The sequence below is a fragment of the Raphanus sativus genome, unplaced genomic scaffold, assembly GCF_000801105.2.
Source record: "Raphanus sativus cultivar WK10039 unplaced genomic scaffold, ASM80110v3 Scaffold0407, whole genome shotgun sequence".
In the NCBI taxonomy this organism is placed as follows: Eukaryota; Viridiplantae; Streptophyta; class Magnoliopsida; order Brassicales; family Brassicaceae; genus Raphanus; species Raphanus sativus.
In genome coordinates this window covers 1-17,608 of record NW_026615726.1, presented here as the reverse complement: position 1 = coordinate 17,608, position 17,608 = coordinate 1, and the positions used below count along the sequence as shown (strand labels likewise).

Sequence of the window (17,608 nt, the reverse complement as noted above, 5' to 3'; positions counted from 1 at the left end):
TCCGCCTCCGCCTTATCCGAACTCTGGTCAGCTATCAAGCGGTGGTTCTGCTTTTGGGGTGACGACGCGGCGGCGGGGTTATGATGATACGGTGGAGACACGTTGATACGTCCTGGGTCGGGACAGGATCACTCAAACGGACTTAGGGATATGAACTCGCCAAAAGGGAGAACTGATGGGATGAACGGTGACACAAAGGGTTGCGGAAGGCCCAATGATACTACCAGAGGTGAACTCCGAAGAGAACTGATGGGATGAACGGTGACACAAAGGGTTGCGGAAGGCCCGATGATACTACCAGAGGTGCTTGATTGTCGCCTGATATGACTCACAGGTCCGACAATGACGCAAACTCGATCTGTTGTCGGATATGACGCACCGGTCCAACGAGAAAGAGAGTGTTACTTGGAGCTAACCACCCCAAGAACAAAAAATGAGATACCCTCTCAAGGTTCCAAAAATAAACACTCAAAACTTATTTTATTTCATTGATCAAATGGCCTTTATATAATAGGCAAAGCATACAAAAGGTTTAGTCAAAACCTAGAAACTTGTAAACTAATAAATATTTTAGACTTGACTAAAGACCAAAGACCAAAAACCAAAGACCAAAGACTTTTGACTGAACTTGGGAAATTGTGCTCGCGAAACTCATCAGCTGGTCGCGCTCTTTTGCATAATCGACGGTCTCTGAATTGCCGTCAGATTGATATATTATTCGACCATGGCTTGCATTTTCTTGTTGGACCCTTCTTTCTTTGGGCTGAAATATGTTCATAAACATATTTTCATAAATCATCAAGCCCATCTCGTTTAAACTCAAGCCCATAAACCAAACCTTCTTGATTTGTTTCAGTTGCAGATTCGGGGTGCATCATTCCCTCCTCCTTTAAAAAGATTTGCCCTCAAATCTGTCTTTGATTACCTTCAGATGTGATGATCTCTTGGCTTCTCGTAGAACTTTTTTTTTGTTTTTTTTTGTAAAGAAAAGAAGATGAAAGGTAGAAGATGGACGAAGAAGATGGAAAGAGACAGACAAGTACCGGTTGAGTGGCTCTGATACCACTTGATAGAACCTAAGATTGGACAGGATCACTCAATCGGTTTGTGAAGGATATGAACTCTGAAAAGAGAACTATGGAATGATGGGTGACACAAAAGGTTGCGGAAAGACCCTTTGATACTACCAGATTCGATTGTTGCCGGATGTGACGCACCGGTCCAACAAAAGAAGGTTTGTTTGCTAAGTGATAACCTCACCAAGAAACAGGAAAGTTCTATGCTAAGAACAAAGAGAGAAGACTCAAAATAAGGAGAAAATTTCGTGGTTCTCATTACAAAGAAATGGGGTACATTATATAGTGTTTTGAGTCAAAGAAATAATAAAGAAAAATGCTGAAAAACACACATAGAAAATATAAATTTGACTAAGACTAGTCAAAGTGTGGAAAACAAGGGAAGACCAGTCAAAGTGTGGACTCAAAGGTTGACTGGTCCAGATTCAGAAATGTGTCCAAGTGCGTCCGTGATGATCTGGTTCGTCGCGGTAAGGAGATGGACGAACGGAGGTGCGGCCGCGGGGGTGATCATCGAACTGTCTTGAACGTATGAAGATTTTACTCGACCCAAATCTTCAGAAAGTCTAAGAATCCTTGCCTTAGAGAATTTGGTCGAAGAGAAGTCCATGATGGCGTCAAAAGAAGAAGTAAGAACGTTGGTCCGATGATCGGGATGTGCGGTACGGACCAAACGGGTGAGAAGTGAGAAGTTGCGGTCGTGGTCTGACTCTGACTGTTCCAAGTGAAGTCTGGCTCGTCTGTTGGCTTTGTCTTGACGAGTTGGACGGGAAAGATCATTTGTGGTTCGGTCAGATCGGTCATCAGTTCGTGGATCCAGCCTTAGCTCCTTTCCGGACAAACGCGAGTTGATCCGGTACACTGCTCGGTTGGACTGCTTGGCCTGGACGGATGGATGAACCTCCGTTGGTTTGATCTGAGTGTCCTGATCGTCGAGCTGGTCCTGGTCCGGGTCCTGGGTTGCATCATTCCCTTCCTCTTCAAAAGGATTTGTCCTCAAATCGATTGTACATGTACCAAAAGGAAATAAATCAGATTTAGAGGAATTAAAATTCAAGAAAAAATCAGTGAATGGAAAGTTTGGACAGAAACTTCCTTGGCGGTTTGAACTCGTTTCCCACAAGTAATTCCAAGTCCTTTGGCATCCATCATTGCTTGCTCTCCTTAGAAACTGATCATGCTTATCCTGTTCATTCAAAACAACTAGAGAAACCACATCAAATCTGTGAAAGAAATAATCAAAAGGGTTTCTCTATCCTTAAGACATCATAAACAGGATCAAAGCTCTTAGGAAAATTATCAAGAACGTGGGCAAGCAGCAAGCAATCAAACTGATCACCAAAAATTGGTTTCTCAAGTTCAAAATTTGGCCAAGGTGTCAAACTGATAGGAAAAGCAAGAGACAATGCCAAATTTAAAAGATTTTCTTCATGAACGAAATCAAAATGATCTTTTGGCCTAAGCAATTTCGGTTCATGCTTGTTCCTACACCAAATCTCTTTCAAAGCACAGCTTAATGAAAACCATTCATGAAAAAGTTTAAGCAAAACGTTTTTCAACCAAGTAAAGATTTGTTTTTGCTTAGAAATTCTCGGTTTCAAAACATTTTCATGAAGAGCAGAGATAATCAACTCATGATCCTTACAGTGCTTTTGGTTTTGACAAGAGATTGAATGAGAAGTCTCCTTTGGTTCATTATTGGCTGATTGATCTCCTGGTCGCCAAGGTCGGGTTTGAAGCTGATTGAATTGGCTAGCTTCCCATTGAAGCAAGTGTAGAACAGGTTTGGCCGGTTTTAGAGAATGGATCATAACTTCATGATTCCGTGGCCATTTTTCCTGATATTGAACTTTCTGGAAAGAGGAGAGATTCATCTTGAATCCTATGATCGGCTTTGGCTCAGGCCGCTTCTTCACAAAGCTCGAATCTGCTTCAAAAGCTGGGTACTCGCAGATAGATGGACTGGGAAACTGCCTGTTTGAAAAATTCACAACTCCTTCCTCCGTGAAGGTTTCCAAGTGATTCCAAGCTTCAGTGAAACCTTGGGGAGTTGGCTTTCCAGGAAAATTGGAATCAAGACGAAAGACCTTCTGGACGCCGAGATATTTGCTTTGGACGGAACCTATGTCGCTGGCATCTCCAAGGTGGCCAGTTTGAGTGGATGTATCAATGCATCTCCAAATTTCAGGCTGGCTAGCATGGTCAATGCTTTCTCTTCTCTGAGGCTGAACCTGTTTATCCTGGAAACTCAAAACAAACATTAAAATACCAAGATCATATGTGCAAGACATGTACTTGTGCAAATCAGAAATCAAGCTATCTTTTCCAAGAACAAGTAGCACACATTTCAGTCTGTCAAGATGCACATCAAAGTAAACATTACAGACCAGAATGGTGTCAAGGCTCGTGATTTCATAGTTCCTAAAGAACAATTTCACAACATGCACAAGTTTCTCAGATTTAGAACACAAAAGATCAAGCTCAAACTGAGAATTACTTTTCCAAGTCTCAATATGTTTTTCAAAGAAGGTGTTGCAAATCAGAATGCTTTCAAGGCATGAAACACCATAGAACATATTCAATACGAGCCTAGGTTGATCTTATTCAGAACACAAAAGCTTGAGATCAAGATCAGATCCAAAATAAGAAGGGGCAGGTTTCAAATCAGAATTACAACAAAAATCGGTTTCTGTTCTAAGTGATTTCTGTTCTAGCAAAGTCTTAACCATAATTTCGTCCAAGGCACAAGGGAATGCAAACAAATCACCAGTGATCAGTCCATGACTAGAGAAACTCAGATCAAAGCCATTATCCTTGAAACAAACAAAGGAATCACAAGGTTTTCGAAAACAAAAATCTGATTGTTGCAAAACAAGCTCAAATGATTTTTCAAGATGATCAAAACCTTTGTGATGTTTCAGAAACTGATCAAAACTCAAAACAAGACCAGAAGACATTTTTGATCAAAGAGTTTATCAGGTTCAAGTTTCTCAAAAGAATGAATCATGTTATCAAAAATGGAATTTGACACACAAAATTCTTTCACATTCTCTAGACCAAAACTTTTGACATTATGAGAACTGATTCCAACAAACAATTCAGGCAGAGAATAAGTCAAATCAAGTTTCTCACAGTGCTCTTGAATGTCAGTGGATAAAAGGGGAGGAGTTGTGCCGGGATCAAAGCAAAGATGACTGTCCATGTTGATGCTTGGTGCTTCCTCATCAAAGACTGGACCAGATCCGTCCTCCTCATCAAAGATAGGACCTGGAAATTCATCCAAACATATCCAAGTGTCAAGACATGGGCACTGATGTGGATAGTCCAGTGGCTCTTCCTCAAAAACCTGTTGAGACAAAACAAGACTACTCGGAAGCTCCGGTTGCAAAACAGTTAGTTCTACAATAGTCTCTTCATCATCATTCATAAACTCAGTTTTAAAATAAGGAAGATCACAATTTTCTTCACAAGACATCAGATTATCAATCAGCTCTTCTTCATATTCATCAAAAGTAGGTAATGAATCTGAAAAATATTTAAACTCTTCAACATGATTTTCAGATTCACCTTGGTTTTCTCAGTGATGAATAGAGATGGATCAGCTGCTGGGGCACGTGTGGATGTGCTCTTCTCATGGATCTTACTGGCATCCTTGAGAGCTTTCATCATTCCCTTCTCAAAGTTATCACAAAACTCTTGGACATCAAACTGGAGCAATCGCCTCTTTGGCTTTTCCTGCACACTAACAAACTCATCAAAATTATTCAAAGGATATTTAAATGGAGTTTGAGAGGCAGAATGTCGTGGGGGTTTCTCCTTGCTACTTCTCCGGTGAAGGCCAAACATCTTAACCTGAAAATCTCATCACAAAAGTTAGATAAAAAAATCTCACACTCTCAAGTGTTTGATCCTTACCCACACAACTGTTTCACTCAATTTAGTGGTCACTCAAAGAACTCCTCCCAAGGTTTCTAAGAAAGACAATCCAAATAACCCGATGGGATCTCAAAGCAAACAAACAATGAAACACAAGATAGAGAGATAAGAGAATTGGGTTTGGGAATCCGCTTTAACCACTCCAAGGCTGGATTTCTCTTCAGCCAGCAGGATTTCTCTTCCACCACCTAGCCAAAAACAATCAAACTTTCTTTTTTTTTTTTTTTTCTTTTTTGTTAGATCTTTCTTTTTTTTTTTTTTTTTTTTTCTTATAAATAGATATGGCCTAGGTAAGGTAGTGGCCCGGATTCAAGATAGACAGAAGAAGAGAGTGTTTAGAAAATGGGAGATGAGAAAGATGGAAAGATAATACCGAATTGAGTGGCTCTGATACCACTTGATACGTCCTGGGTCGGGACAGGATCACTCAAACGGACTTAGGGATATGAACTCGCCAAAAGGGAGAACTGATGGGATGAACGGTGACACAAAGGGTTGCGGAAGGCCCAATGATACTACCAGAGGTGAACTCCGAAGAGAACTGATGGGATGAACGGTGACACAAAGGGTTGCGGAAGGCCCGATGATACTACCAGAGGTGCTTGATTGTCGCCTGATATGACTCACAGGTCCGACAATGAAGCAAACTCGATCTGTTGCCGGATATGACGCACCGGTCCAACGAGAAAGAGAGTGTTACTTGGAGCTAACCACCCCAAGAACAAAAAGTGAGATACCCTCTCAAGGTTCCAAAAATAAACACTCAAAACTTATTTTATTTCATTGATCAAATGGCCTTTATATAATAGGCAAAGCATACAAAAGGTTTAGTCAAAACCTAGAAACTTGTAAACTAATAAATATTTTAGACTTGACTAAAGACCAAAGACCAAAGACCAAAGACTTTTGACTGAACTTGGGAAATTGTGCTCGCGAAACTCATCAGCTGGTCGCGCTCTTTTGCATAATCGACGGTCTCTGAATTGCCGTCAGATTGATATATTATTCGACCATGGCTTGCATTTTCTTGTTGGACCCTTCTTTCTTTGGGCTGAAATATGTTCATAAACATATTTCCATAAATCATCAAGCCCATCTCGTTTAAACTCAAGCCCATAAACCAAACCTTCTTGATTTGTTTCAGTTGCAGATTCGGGGTGCATCACACGTCTAGTTCGAGTTTTCTTCCGGGAGGTGGAGGCTCCCTCAGTTCCGTCGACGCCGGCCTCAGTCTCCGCGACGGGGAAGCTTCTGCAGTTCTGCCGTTGTCGGCTTTTGTCTCCGGGGTGTGAAGGTCTCATCTGTCTTGCGCCGCCGGCTCTCGGCTCCTAAGCTTTTAGGGTTTAAATCTTTGCTTTTATTTTCTTTTTGGTTCCTGCGGTTTGGATGTTTGTGGCCTCGATGGAGGTGGATGAAGGGCTCTGATGGTTAGATCGGGCTTGCAAGCGACCTTTTCTTCCAAGTGTGTACGGTCAACGGTGGTGGATGACATCTTGCAGCGGCGATCGATGCTTTCCGGTTATGGCCACTCGAGATAGGAATAGGGTTCGTGGTGGTGACGTTTGGAGTTGGAGAGCTCCAGTTTGGTTCCGGTGAACCGAGGAGCGGTTCTCCAGTGGTAGCAAGAAACGGTGGTGATGAGACGCCTGTGTGACGCGTGTCCCTCGCGGTAGAGGAGGCATACACGTGTCCTGCTCTTTTCAGATTAGATCTGTGTGCGGCTGCATCTCGAGTTCCCCGTAGCACTAGGATTTCGGTGGTTTGGGTTGGGCTGTAGGCCCAGTTTCGTTGTAATTTTGGGCCCGCTGTTTAACGGACTTTTATTATGTACTATGTTATCGGTTGGACTTGGCCCTTTTATATAATTTATTCGATGGAAAAAAAAAAACTGAATCAACTTGGTTTCTTTTATCATGGTAGAAACGGTTTTGACGTTTTCAAAATACGGGTTTAAAAATATAATAATTGTAATAAGAAAGTAGTGTAAAGAAAAAAAACTAAAAGCTGTTAGGTGACAAAGATAAACTCATCATCATCTCCATTTTATTTCCAAGTCGATCAAATTCTTCTTGATACAATAAACAAAAAAGTCTCAGTAATTATTGAAAGAAGATGACGGGACCCAGACCAAATTTAAGTGGAAGTTTGTTAAAAATTGACCCTTCTAACACGTTTAACAAGTCTCAATATACTCCAAAGCAGATTCTTTTTTCAGTTCCTAACGTTTACAATGAATTAATCGTGAACAGCTCAGTGAGTGAGATCCGGGACAGTATGTTTTGTGCGCCACATCATGATGAGCTCACTTCAACAAGACGCCTTTTGACGAGCTTTCTCTATTGTTGTGTCAAAAAATTTTTGTAGCCAAATTGGTATTATTCATATGTAATGCGTTAGTTATCTTCATAAGCTTAATCCTACCAACCCAAGTATAGGTAACCTTCAACTAGGCATCCGTCTAAGCTGCAGGGAACTTGGACAAAGCCTTTGTTCACCGTATGAAATTCTTCTCACGATCCATTTGGAGCTCGAATCCTCTGGAAAAGACCGTTCAGAATGGCTAGCTCTATCATCTCGCGCAAATGGTAAAACTCGAGTTGAAAATGAGCAGATTAAAAGAGTTAAGACTCTGTTGCAGGTACATACACGTGCTGAAACTGTTCGGACTCAAAGAATTAAGATTCCTACAAATAAAACTTAGTTTCCCTGGGCTGCTCGAATGAATCCTCAATCAAGGAATCTCCATCGTGTCACGGTGCCAGAATATATGGAGGATGGCACCTCCAAGATAACTATCATGATTTGCAAAATCAAAAAGAATATGTAATAGGGCAGTTTACTCGTTGCTTAGTCCCCTTTGGGTGGTCTTGTATACTCTGTTCTCAACAGATTGTAGGGTAGGAAATGTGAAATTCTTGTCAAAAAGATTGGTGATTTCTCATATATATTTCACATACCTGATGAGACTATTAGAAAATGGATTCTCATTCGCGGCTTATGACATGCGAATGACTGCATCTTATTTGTTGCCCCATGGATCCCTGCAAACTCTTCAACCAATCTGAAATCACTTCCATTTCGGTTTGGATTACACTTTAAAACATCCCTAGTTATCTTTTTTGTATCCATCTATTCATTTAATAATAAAATATACTGTATAATACGAATGATATAATATAGAAATTTATAAATTTTACATTAAGAACTGAAAACATTATATATTGACAAAATACTTTAGAACATAAAATATTAAATAATGGAGGAAGTAATAAATTAGTGTGAAAATATTAAAATTAAAATGTGACAATGATCGATAAACTCTCCTTCATCTACATTTTCTTTCCATGTCGATCAAATACTTTCTTGATGTAATAAATAGAAGAAAAAAACATTCCAAGTATAACGGGACCCAAACCAAAATAAGTCAGTCTGAGTTTGGTAACAATCGGCCCATTTAACACGTTTATCAAGTCTCAAGTTACTCAAATGCAGATCCTTTTGTCATTTCCTAACATTTACAGTGTATTAATCGTGCTCGGTGAGTGAGAAACCGGGACAGTGTGTGTTAGTGCGCCACATGGTGAGCTCGCTTTAACAAACATCTTTTTGGCGAGCTTTCTCTATTATGTTAAAAGATTTTGGCATTGAAATTGGTATCTAGTGTTTTGTTATCTTCATAAAAATTACCCTACCAAACGTAAATGAAAAGACGACCATAGACGAAAGATAGTGATACATGTTAATTAATTCAATCCGGGTTCTCGCCCTCGAAGATTATTCAACCAGAAGGTGAATAAACGGCTGAGAACAAACGCGAATTAACTTTAAAATGTAAAAGGCAAAATGTATTGAAGTAAATATCTGTTTATAATTTTTTATTATTGTGTGAATATACAATTTTATAAATTTTTAGGCCCGTATTTATAACAACTTCAAAAATCATTTTTCCCTATACACTACTAGAAAACTGCCGGACTCTGAGGGAAATTCCGAGGGACTATGTGTCCGTCGGAATATTCCCACGAAATTCCGAGGAAATTCCGAGGAAACACAATTTTCGTGTTTCCTCGGAATTTCCTCGGAATTTTCCGAGGAAATTCCGACGGACTGGTAGATCCCTCGGAAATTTCCGAGGAAATTCCGAGGGATAATAGAGCCGTTGATTATTCCGAGGAAATTCCGACGGCAACGGCTAGTTGGTCGGAATTTCCTGGGAATGTCGTGGGAAATATCGGCAGATTTAATCTATAAATGCAAGCACCCCTCATCCTCTTCATTCACTACATATCTTCATCCTCTCTCATTCTATTTTGCACACACGAATCTGATTGAAAAAATCATGTCTTCTTATAATTATCATCGCTCTTGGATAGATCGACCTCATATGGATCCGAACACGAGATTGCTTACGCCAGAGTTCGAAAATGGTCTAAAGGAATTCATGGGGAAAGCTCTCAACCAACCGGAAGCTAAATCAGGTATGTTAAGATGTCCTTGTTCTACTTGTAAAAATAGGAAGGTTATAAAACAGTTAGATGTTTGGACTCATCTATATACTCGAGGGTTTACACGGAGTTACAAAATTTGGTATCATCATGGGGAAACTGATTATGAATATGGTAGTACTAGCGAACCTCAACCTGCGGTTAGGTTAGAAGAACCAATTAGAATGGACGTAGATTATGGTGTAGGTACTGAGCAGATGGTAAATGATCATTTTAGAGGGGAAGATTTACCCAATACACAAGCTAGGAGATTTTATGATATGTTGGATGCTGGAAAGCAACCTTTGTACGAAGGTTGCAGAGATGGTCATTCAGCTTTATCATCTGCAACAAGACTGATGAGCATTAAATCCGATTATAATTTGGCTGAAGACTGTGTGGATGCGATTGCTGATTTTGTAAAAGGTGTTCTACCTGAGGATAATGTTGCTCCTGGTTCATACTACGAGGTTCAGAAACTGGTAGCTGGTCTTGGTTTATCGTACCAGGTAATAGATGTATGCAGGGATAACTGCATGATTTATTGGAGGGCGGATGAGCAGCTGGATGCATGCAAATTTTGTGGAAAGGCTCGTTATAAAGATACGGGTGGAAGAGTTCCAGTGCCATATAAAAGGATGTGGTATTTGCCATTGACGGAAAGGTTGCAGAGGTTGTATCTGTCCGAACGCACAGCGCAACCAATGAGATGGCATGCGGAGCATTCAACGGATGGTGAGATTAGACATCCTTCAGATGCAAAAGCTTGGAAGCATTTTCAATCGACCTATCCAGAATTTGCGTATGAAAGAAGAAATGTCTACCTTGGATTATGTACGGATGGTTTCAGCCCATTTGGGAAGCATGGGAGACAATATTCTCTATGGCCAGTCATTCTCACACCATACAACTTACCGCCAAACTTGTGCTTGCGTCGAGAGTTTTTGTTTCTCTCCATTCTTGTTCCCGGACCAGAGCATCCTAGGAGATCACTTGATGTATTTCTACAGCCACTAATATATGAGTTGCAACAGCTATGGGGTCAAGGTGCTGAAACGTACGATGTTTCATGTAAAGAAAACTTCCAAATGCGGGCAGTACTTATGTGGACAATAAGTGATTTCCCAGCATATGGTATGTTATCTGGATGGACAACACATGGAAGGCTATCATGTCCATATTGTCAAGATAACACTGATGCTTTCCAACTAAAACATGGAAGGAAAACGTGTTGGTTTGACTGTCACAGGAGATTCCTACCACCAGATCATCCATATCGCAGGAGTAGGAATTTATTTACGAAGAACAAGAGGGTGTTTGATGATCCAACACCGGAAATCAGTGGGAGAGAAATGTTGACACAACTAAGAGATTTTGGTGCAGAAAGGACCCCAGACGTGGGTGGACATGTGCATTATCCGGTAGATGCTGTTGGAGATCTACATAACTGGCACAAAAAGAGTATTTTCTGGGATCTGCCATACTGGAAGGATCATCTGCTGAGGCATAATTTAGATGTCATGCATATTGAGAAGAACTTTTTCGACAACCTGATGAACACGATCCTTAACGTTCAAGGTAAAACCAAGGATAATTTGAAGTCAAGACTGGATTTAGTCGATATATGTGCTCGTGAAGAACTTCATGTTGATGAGAATGGCAGGGCTCCTTTTCCCATATACCGACTTGATGCAGCGGCCAAAGATGCGTTCTTTGATTGGATTTCAAAGGATGTGGAATTTCCAGACGGTTATGCATCTAATTTGGGTAACTGTGTCGACAGAAGGGAAGGAAAGTTTACCGGCTTAAAGAGTCACGATTGCCATGTAATGATGCAGCGCCTCCTTCCGTTCGCCTTCAAGGAACTATTACCAAAGAATGTTTATGAAGCAGTTGCCGGGATAAGTGCTTTCTTCCGAGATTTATGCACGAGATCAGTTACTCCTGAATGTATTGAAAACTTGAAGACTAACATAGCCGTGATTAAGTGCAACCTTGAGAAGATATTTCCTCCTTCATTTTTTGATGTTATGGAGCATCTTGTTATTCACCTGCCAAGAGAATTGGAACTTGGTGGTCCTGTTCAGTATAGATGGATGTATCTGTATGAGCGGTATATGTTTCATCTAAAGAAAATGGTGAAAAATTTAAGTAGGGTAGAAGGTTCTATAGTGGCACAGTTTATCAGAGCAGAAACTTCAAACTTTGCGGAGCACTACTTTCCAGGAGAAGTGCAGACGAAAAGCAGAAAACCCGCTCGGCATGATGATAGAGGCGAAAGGGCAACATATTATGTTACGGTTCCAGACATCTTCACAGATGTTGGACGACTCAGCGGAAAACCAAAGAACCGTCAACTTACTGAAGAGGAGCACAGTCAATTGCAAATATATTTGCTCACCAACTGCGAAGATGTTTTTCAATACGAGAGGTACAAAATTTAAATATTATTTTTAATATTTATTTTAGCAAGTTCAAATTTTTATATTATCATAATATGTACAGGATTTTCATGGCGGAAAAGCGGTTCGAATATAGACACGCCACAGAGGAGGAACTAGAAGCACTGAAGATGAGAGAATTTGCTGGATGGATGCGTACTTATGTGAGTGCAGAAAATAAATTTTTATACTATTTACCAAATTTTTATACTAATATATGTTTTATTAATAGGTGTCTGATGGTATGGCCAGAGGTGAAACAATTAATGATTGGCTACGCGAGATGATTTGGGGCCCAAAGTATGTTGTGAAGTCATATCCGAGATTTGCTTCTCGGGGATATGCATTCACAACTTCTAAGAGGAGACGTTCGAGTAAGACTTATAATGCTGGCGTTTGCTCTGCAGCTGGAGATGATGTATACTACGGAAACATACGCGAGATTTTGGAAACCGTGTATCCGGGCATGGTTGGATTGCGGTGCACAGTTTTCTATTGTGACTGGTACGACAACACTCCGGATCGAGGTGTCAGAACAGATGCATTTGGTGTCACATCAGTACATTCGAGGCGAAAACTGCCATATTATGATCCTTTCATTCTTGCTTCTCAGGCCGATCAGGTAATTAAAAATATATATGTCAATTATTTTCAATATTTGCTTCATCATCATTCATACTTAATTAACAAATTTAAAAATGTTACAGGTTTGTTATATCAAATACCCCCGGGTTACGAACAGAGATGATCCATGGGTTACTGTTACAGCACTCAACCCGAGAAGCCGAGTTCAAGGAAGTTCTGAGTTGGAAGACCCACTCCAACCAAACACATCCGGCAACTTAAGTGCAGCAGGAGATGTAGCTGCAGTTGATCTTGTTATCGATTTCACCGATTTTGGAGACGAAGCCGTTGTTCACGTCGAAGATGAACCAGAGATTGGAGAGTTTCACCAAGATCCAGATTCAGATTCATCTGGTGGTGATGATGGTGACTCGGGTTCAGAGGATGAACCAGAGATTGGAGAGTAGTATAGTTTTTTTTTTTTTTTTTTTTTTTTTTTCAGAATTCCGAGGAAATTCCGAGGATCTTGAGGGTTTCCTCGGAATTTCCTCGGAATTTTACCTTGTAAAATCAGATTTTAGGGATTTGATTTTAGGGTATAGATTCCTAGGAATTTCCTGGGAAAATTCCCAGGAAATTCCGACGGATATCAGCATTTCGTGGGAAATTCCTGGGAATTTTCCCAGGAAATTCCTAGGAATTCAGCATTTCGTCGGAATTTCCTGGGAATTTTCCCAGGAAATTCCTAGGGAATAAGGATTTAGAATCGAAAACACCAATTTACGGTTCCCAGAAGACTTACGTAAGCCTTAGTAAGTGTCTTCAATTGATTATGGGACAAGACATTGGTGTTGTACCAATTAATGGCCACTTTTCCGATTGTTGCACCGAGATCCCCAAACAGCAATGCAAGATAAACACTTATACACTTTAATGAACCTAAACGACAATACTTATACTCGATTCAATCATTTTGTAATTTGAATGTTTATTTGTCATGTACTATCAATATAAGTCTTGAGAAAACTGCCAAATTGTTCAAGGAACGGTCTAAAGTTTGTAAATCATTAATCCGAACCCCTAAACTATGGTTCCTCGGAATTTCCTGGGAATTTTCCCAGGAAATTCTGAGGAACCATAGGATTCCTAGGAATTTTCTGGGAAATTTCCCAGGAAATTCCGAGGAACCCATAATTCCGAGGGAATTCCGACGGAATTCCTGAATCCCTCGGAATTCCGTCGGAATTCTGGTAAACCGGTTCGTAAACCGAAAATTCCGACAGAATTCCGAGGGTTTCATTTTCCGTCGGAATTTTCGGGGTAAAACCAGATCTGCGGATCTTCTTCCCCATTTCTCTCTTTTCTCTCTTTTCCCTTGGCGATTTCCGGCTCCTCCTCCTCTCCCTTGGCGATTTCCGGCTCCTCCTCCTCTCCCTCTTGATATTCGGGCTCCCCCTCCACCCCCACTCCCCTAATCTCTCCCTCCTCCATGTAAGTTCTCTTCTCCCCCTCTCTTATTAGTTCTAGGTTAGATTTTAGGGAATTTTGTTAGATTTTAGGGAATTTGAGTAGATTAGGTTTTAATTAGAATTAGGGTTTGATTAGGTTTGATTAGGATTAGGGTTTTGATTAGGATTAGGGTTTTGATGTTAAGTTTTGATTAGATTTTAGGGTTTGATTAGGTTTTGATTTTAGATTTGATTAATTTTAGGGTTTCAATTTTTTAGTAATTATTTTGGCTACTTTATAATTTATAAAAATTTTATAAGTCATTTAATAATTATTTTAGTTAATTTCAAAATTTTTAAAAATTTAAAAAGTCATTTTATAATTATTTTAGCAAATTTCATAATTTATAAATAATTTTAAAAGTCATTTAAAATTATTTTAGCAAATTTTATAATTTATAAATAATTTTAAAAGTCATTTAATATTTTTTTAGATATTTTGAAATTTATAAATAATTTATAAGTTATTTAATAATTCTTAAGACATTTTTTTAATTTATAAATCATTTTAGCTGTTTTTATAATTTATAAATATATATTTTAAAAAATAAATTTTATTAATTTTAATTCATTATTTTTAAAAAATTATAGGGATTCTAGTGACCAGAGTGCGAGGGCTCGATCTCGTCGGGCCCCACCGCGAGGCCGCGCTACTTCGACGACCCCTTCGGATTCTCGGGTTTCGTCTAGCCGGTCTCGGGGTTCGTCATCCTCATCGCAGAGCCCCCGTCCCGCTATGGTTCAGCATGCGGCTCCTTCTCCCGCTGCGGCCCCTCATCTTCCTCACGACTTCCCAGACATTCCCGAGCCTCATGTCGCTCCAGGAGTGATGACTGTTGCACAGCTGGTGCAACAGCCAGGTCGTGACCATCTCCCTTATCTCACTCTGTATCCTAGGGAACCCGGTCAGACTTGGTAAGTGAAAGTTTAATTTTCTTTATTTGAAAAATTAGATTCATTTTTAATAAGTTGTTTCCTATGTATTAGGTTCGACCGATCCCATAACGGGATCAGCGCTTGGATCAACAGGATGATGTATTCCGACCTCAAGAAGGGATACGCAACCTTCACAGTGATGCCGAGGGATGAGCAGGAGCTCTGGTTTCGTCAGTTTGCTGTAAGTATTCTAACTTTTAAAAATTTCTATTTTTTTCCTTTGAAATTTTATTTCTACTAATCAGGTTTTGTTTTTTCCAGCAAGAGTTCAACTGGCATCCGGATAACACGACGTTCATCCGCAACGCCTTCATCCACAAATGTATGGATTCATATTCCGGGCAAATATATGAATGGAAGCAGAAGTGGCTAGCGGATAAGGTATTTTCTTTTTTTTAACTTTATTAATATATTTTTTTAATTCTATTTAACTTTAAAAAATTTTTTTTCATTATAAGGTCCCAAAGTGGATCAACATGACCACTTGGGAGGAGTTGTGTGTCCATTGGGACAAGGACTCGACGAAGCAGGTCTCTAACACCAACTCCGCCAACCGCAAGAGCGATCGTGGCGGGAAGGGCATGTACAAGCACAATTTGGGTGCTCAGTCTATTCCCACTCTCGCAGACAAGATGGTAAGTTCAAACTCCTTTTCTTTTTAATTGTAAATTTTTAATTTTTCTGCTTTCTAATGTTTTTTTTGAATTTATGTGTTTTCCTAGGCGCAAGAAAATGAAGGTGAGCCCGTGGGTGATTTCCCTTTGTACAAGAGGATCCACACCAACAAGACCACGGGCCAGATTGATGACGGTCTTGCGCAGGAGGTTGTCTCCCTGGTGGACAGTATGACACAAGACGAGGAGGCCCGTCTCTCCCAGATCCAGGCCGATCTCGATCTTGACGCCACATCTACTGAGTCCACTGCCCTCTCTCAAGTCCGAATCAACGAGCTTCTTGAATCGGTAAGATATTTTGTAAATATCAATTTACTTATTAATTTTAAAATTTTTTTCTATGATTAAGATTTTAAATTTTCTTTTTCAGGCGATTCCAAAGAAGAAGGGACGTTTGGTCGGTTTGGGTCGTCGATCCAAATCGGTTCCTCCTACGTCTCAGGTGCCAGTTGATCCTACTCTGATGGATCAACTGAAGGATAAGGATGAACGCATCCGTCAGTTGGAGGAGAAGATGGCGGCTCAAGAGAGAGCTAGAGAGGCAGACAGGAGGCGGAGTGAGAAGATGATGGCGGCCTTCATGAGGCAATTCCCGGACCAGAACTTCGACGTCGACGAGGACGAGTAGTTCTAACTTTAATTTATGTTTTAAACTTTATTTTTATTTTCTGTTTTGTATGAATATTACTTTTGAACTATTTATATTATGTTTTTTATTTTAATTTTCAATTTAATAATTAATTTTCGAATTTAATAATTAATTTTCCAATTTAATTAATAAGAAATAAATTAATATTTATTTATTAATATAAATTATATTTTACGAAAATTCCGAGGAACGAAGGCCCTCGGAAATTTCCGAGGGAAGTGTTCCTCGGAATTTTCCGAGGGAGTCTTCCGTCGGAAAATTCCGAGGAATATTCCCTCGGAAAATTCCGAGGAAATTTTCCTCGGAATTTTCCGAGGGAATATTCCTCGGAATATTCCGAGGGAGAGTTCCTCGGAATTTTCCGACAGTGTTTTCCGAGGGACATTCCCTCGGAAAATTCCGAGGGATATTCCGACAATGGGATCACCGTAGGTGTTCCTCGGAATTCCCTCGGAAAAAGTCTCCGTCGGAATTTCGTCACAAATTTCCGAGGGAATTCCGACGACTTACGTTATTCCGACGATATTATTCCGACGGATCATTTCCTGGGTTTGTCGTCGGAATACGTGAATTCCGACGACATTCCGAGGATATCTTCCCTGGGAATCGAGCAGTTTTCTTGTAGTGATAAAAATACATATTTATCTAGAAAAAATAAAATTTTTCAAAACCAAAAAAATAAAATGATACACGAATGCTTGAGTTTTACTGGTGCACACAGATGCAACATAAACAAAACGTTTCCAAGGAATCGAACAAGTTATATGTATTAAAAATGCAACCATCCACACTCAAAGGAATGGACCAAAGTTTCTTAATATAAAGACAAAGATAATATTAATTAATAGCTAAGTATGCAGAACCTTAATAGACCCAAGCAACCAAATCAATCTTGAATCGTGCTCAGAAACCGTCCAAATTCATGTGATTTTCTCCCCTAATCTCGATCCATATATATAATATTCAAGTATTATTAGGGGAAGACTAAACGTAATTAAGAATAAGAACTTTACCTGTCAGTGTTTTGCATGTTTATATTCCCATTGATTAGAAATATGCAAAAGTATCATTGAGCCAAACACAGGATGCTACGTAGAGATGCTGTTATTTTAGTTAGATGGTATTTTGCATTTTTCTAGGTTAAGAGATTTTTTTGGGTAAATACTCCCTTATTGTTATTATCCTTACTATGACATTTCACAAATCCAAAAGAGTAAATACTCCCTACATTTTTAGAAAATTAGTAAATAGTAGAATGTACGTTCTAAAAATAATAGATGAACGTATTTATTTTAAGAAATCGCTTTCTACTATACCATTTTCCGTAGAAGACACTTTCT

General features: G+C 39.7%; 2 protein-coding genes across 3 annotated transcripts; both read left to right on the top strand.

The window, feature by feature from the left end:
* The first annotated feature begins 9,471 nt into the window (after window positions 1-9,471).
* On the top strand, window positions 9,472-16,376 carry LOC130502055 (uncharacterized). Of its 2 annotated transcripts, none has more exons than XM_056996874.1 (7): window positions 9,472-9,490; window positions 14,601-14,924; window positions 14,997-15,126; window positions 15,207-15,326; window positions 15,404-15,580; window positions 15,668-15,907; window positions 15,990-16,376. In XM_056996874.1, the coding sequence occupies exons 2-7, from the start codon at window positions 14,746-14,748 to the stop codon at window positions 16,245-16,247; spliced, it is 1,104 nt and encodes a 367-aa protein (XP_056852854.1). In that variant the 5' UTR covers window positions 9,472-9,490; window positions 14,601-14,745; the 3' UTR covers window positions 16,248-16,376. The 2 variants fall into 2 exon arrangements, with proteins under 2 accessions (XP_056852854.1, XP_056852853.1); XM_056996873.1 differs by lacking the exon at window positions 9,472-9,490 and adding an exon at window positions 13,217-13,992.
* On the top strand, window positions 12,396-12,979 carry LOC130502056 (uncharacterized). Its single transcript, XM_056996875.1, has 2 exons — window positions 12,396-12,559; window positions 12,645-12,979. Exons 1-2 carry the CDS (start codon window positions 12,404-12,406, stop codon window positions 12,966-12,968), a joined length of 480 nt encoding a protein of 159 aa, XP_056852855.1. The 5' UTR covers window positions 12,396-12,403; the 3' UTR covers window positions 12,969-12,979.
* Window positions 16,377-17,608: the final 1,232 nt, after the last annotated feature.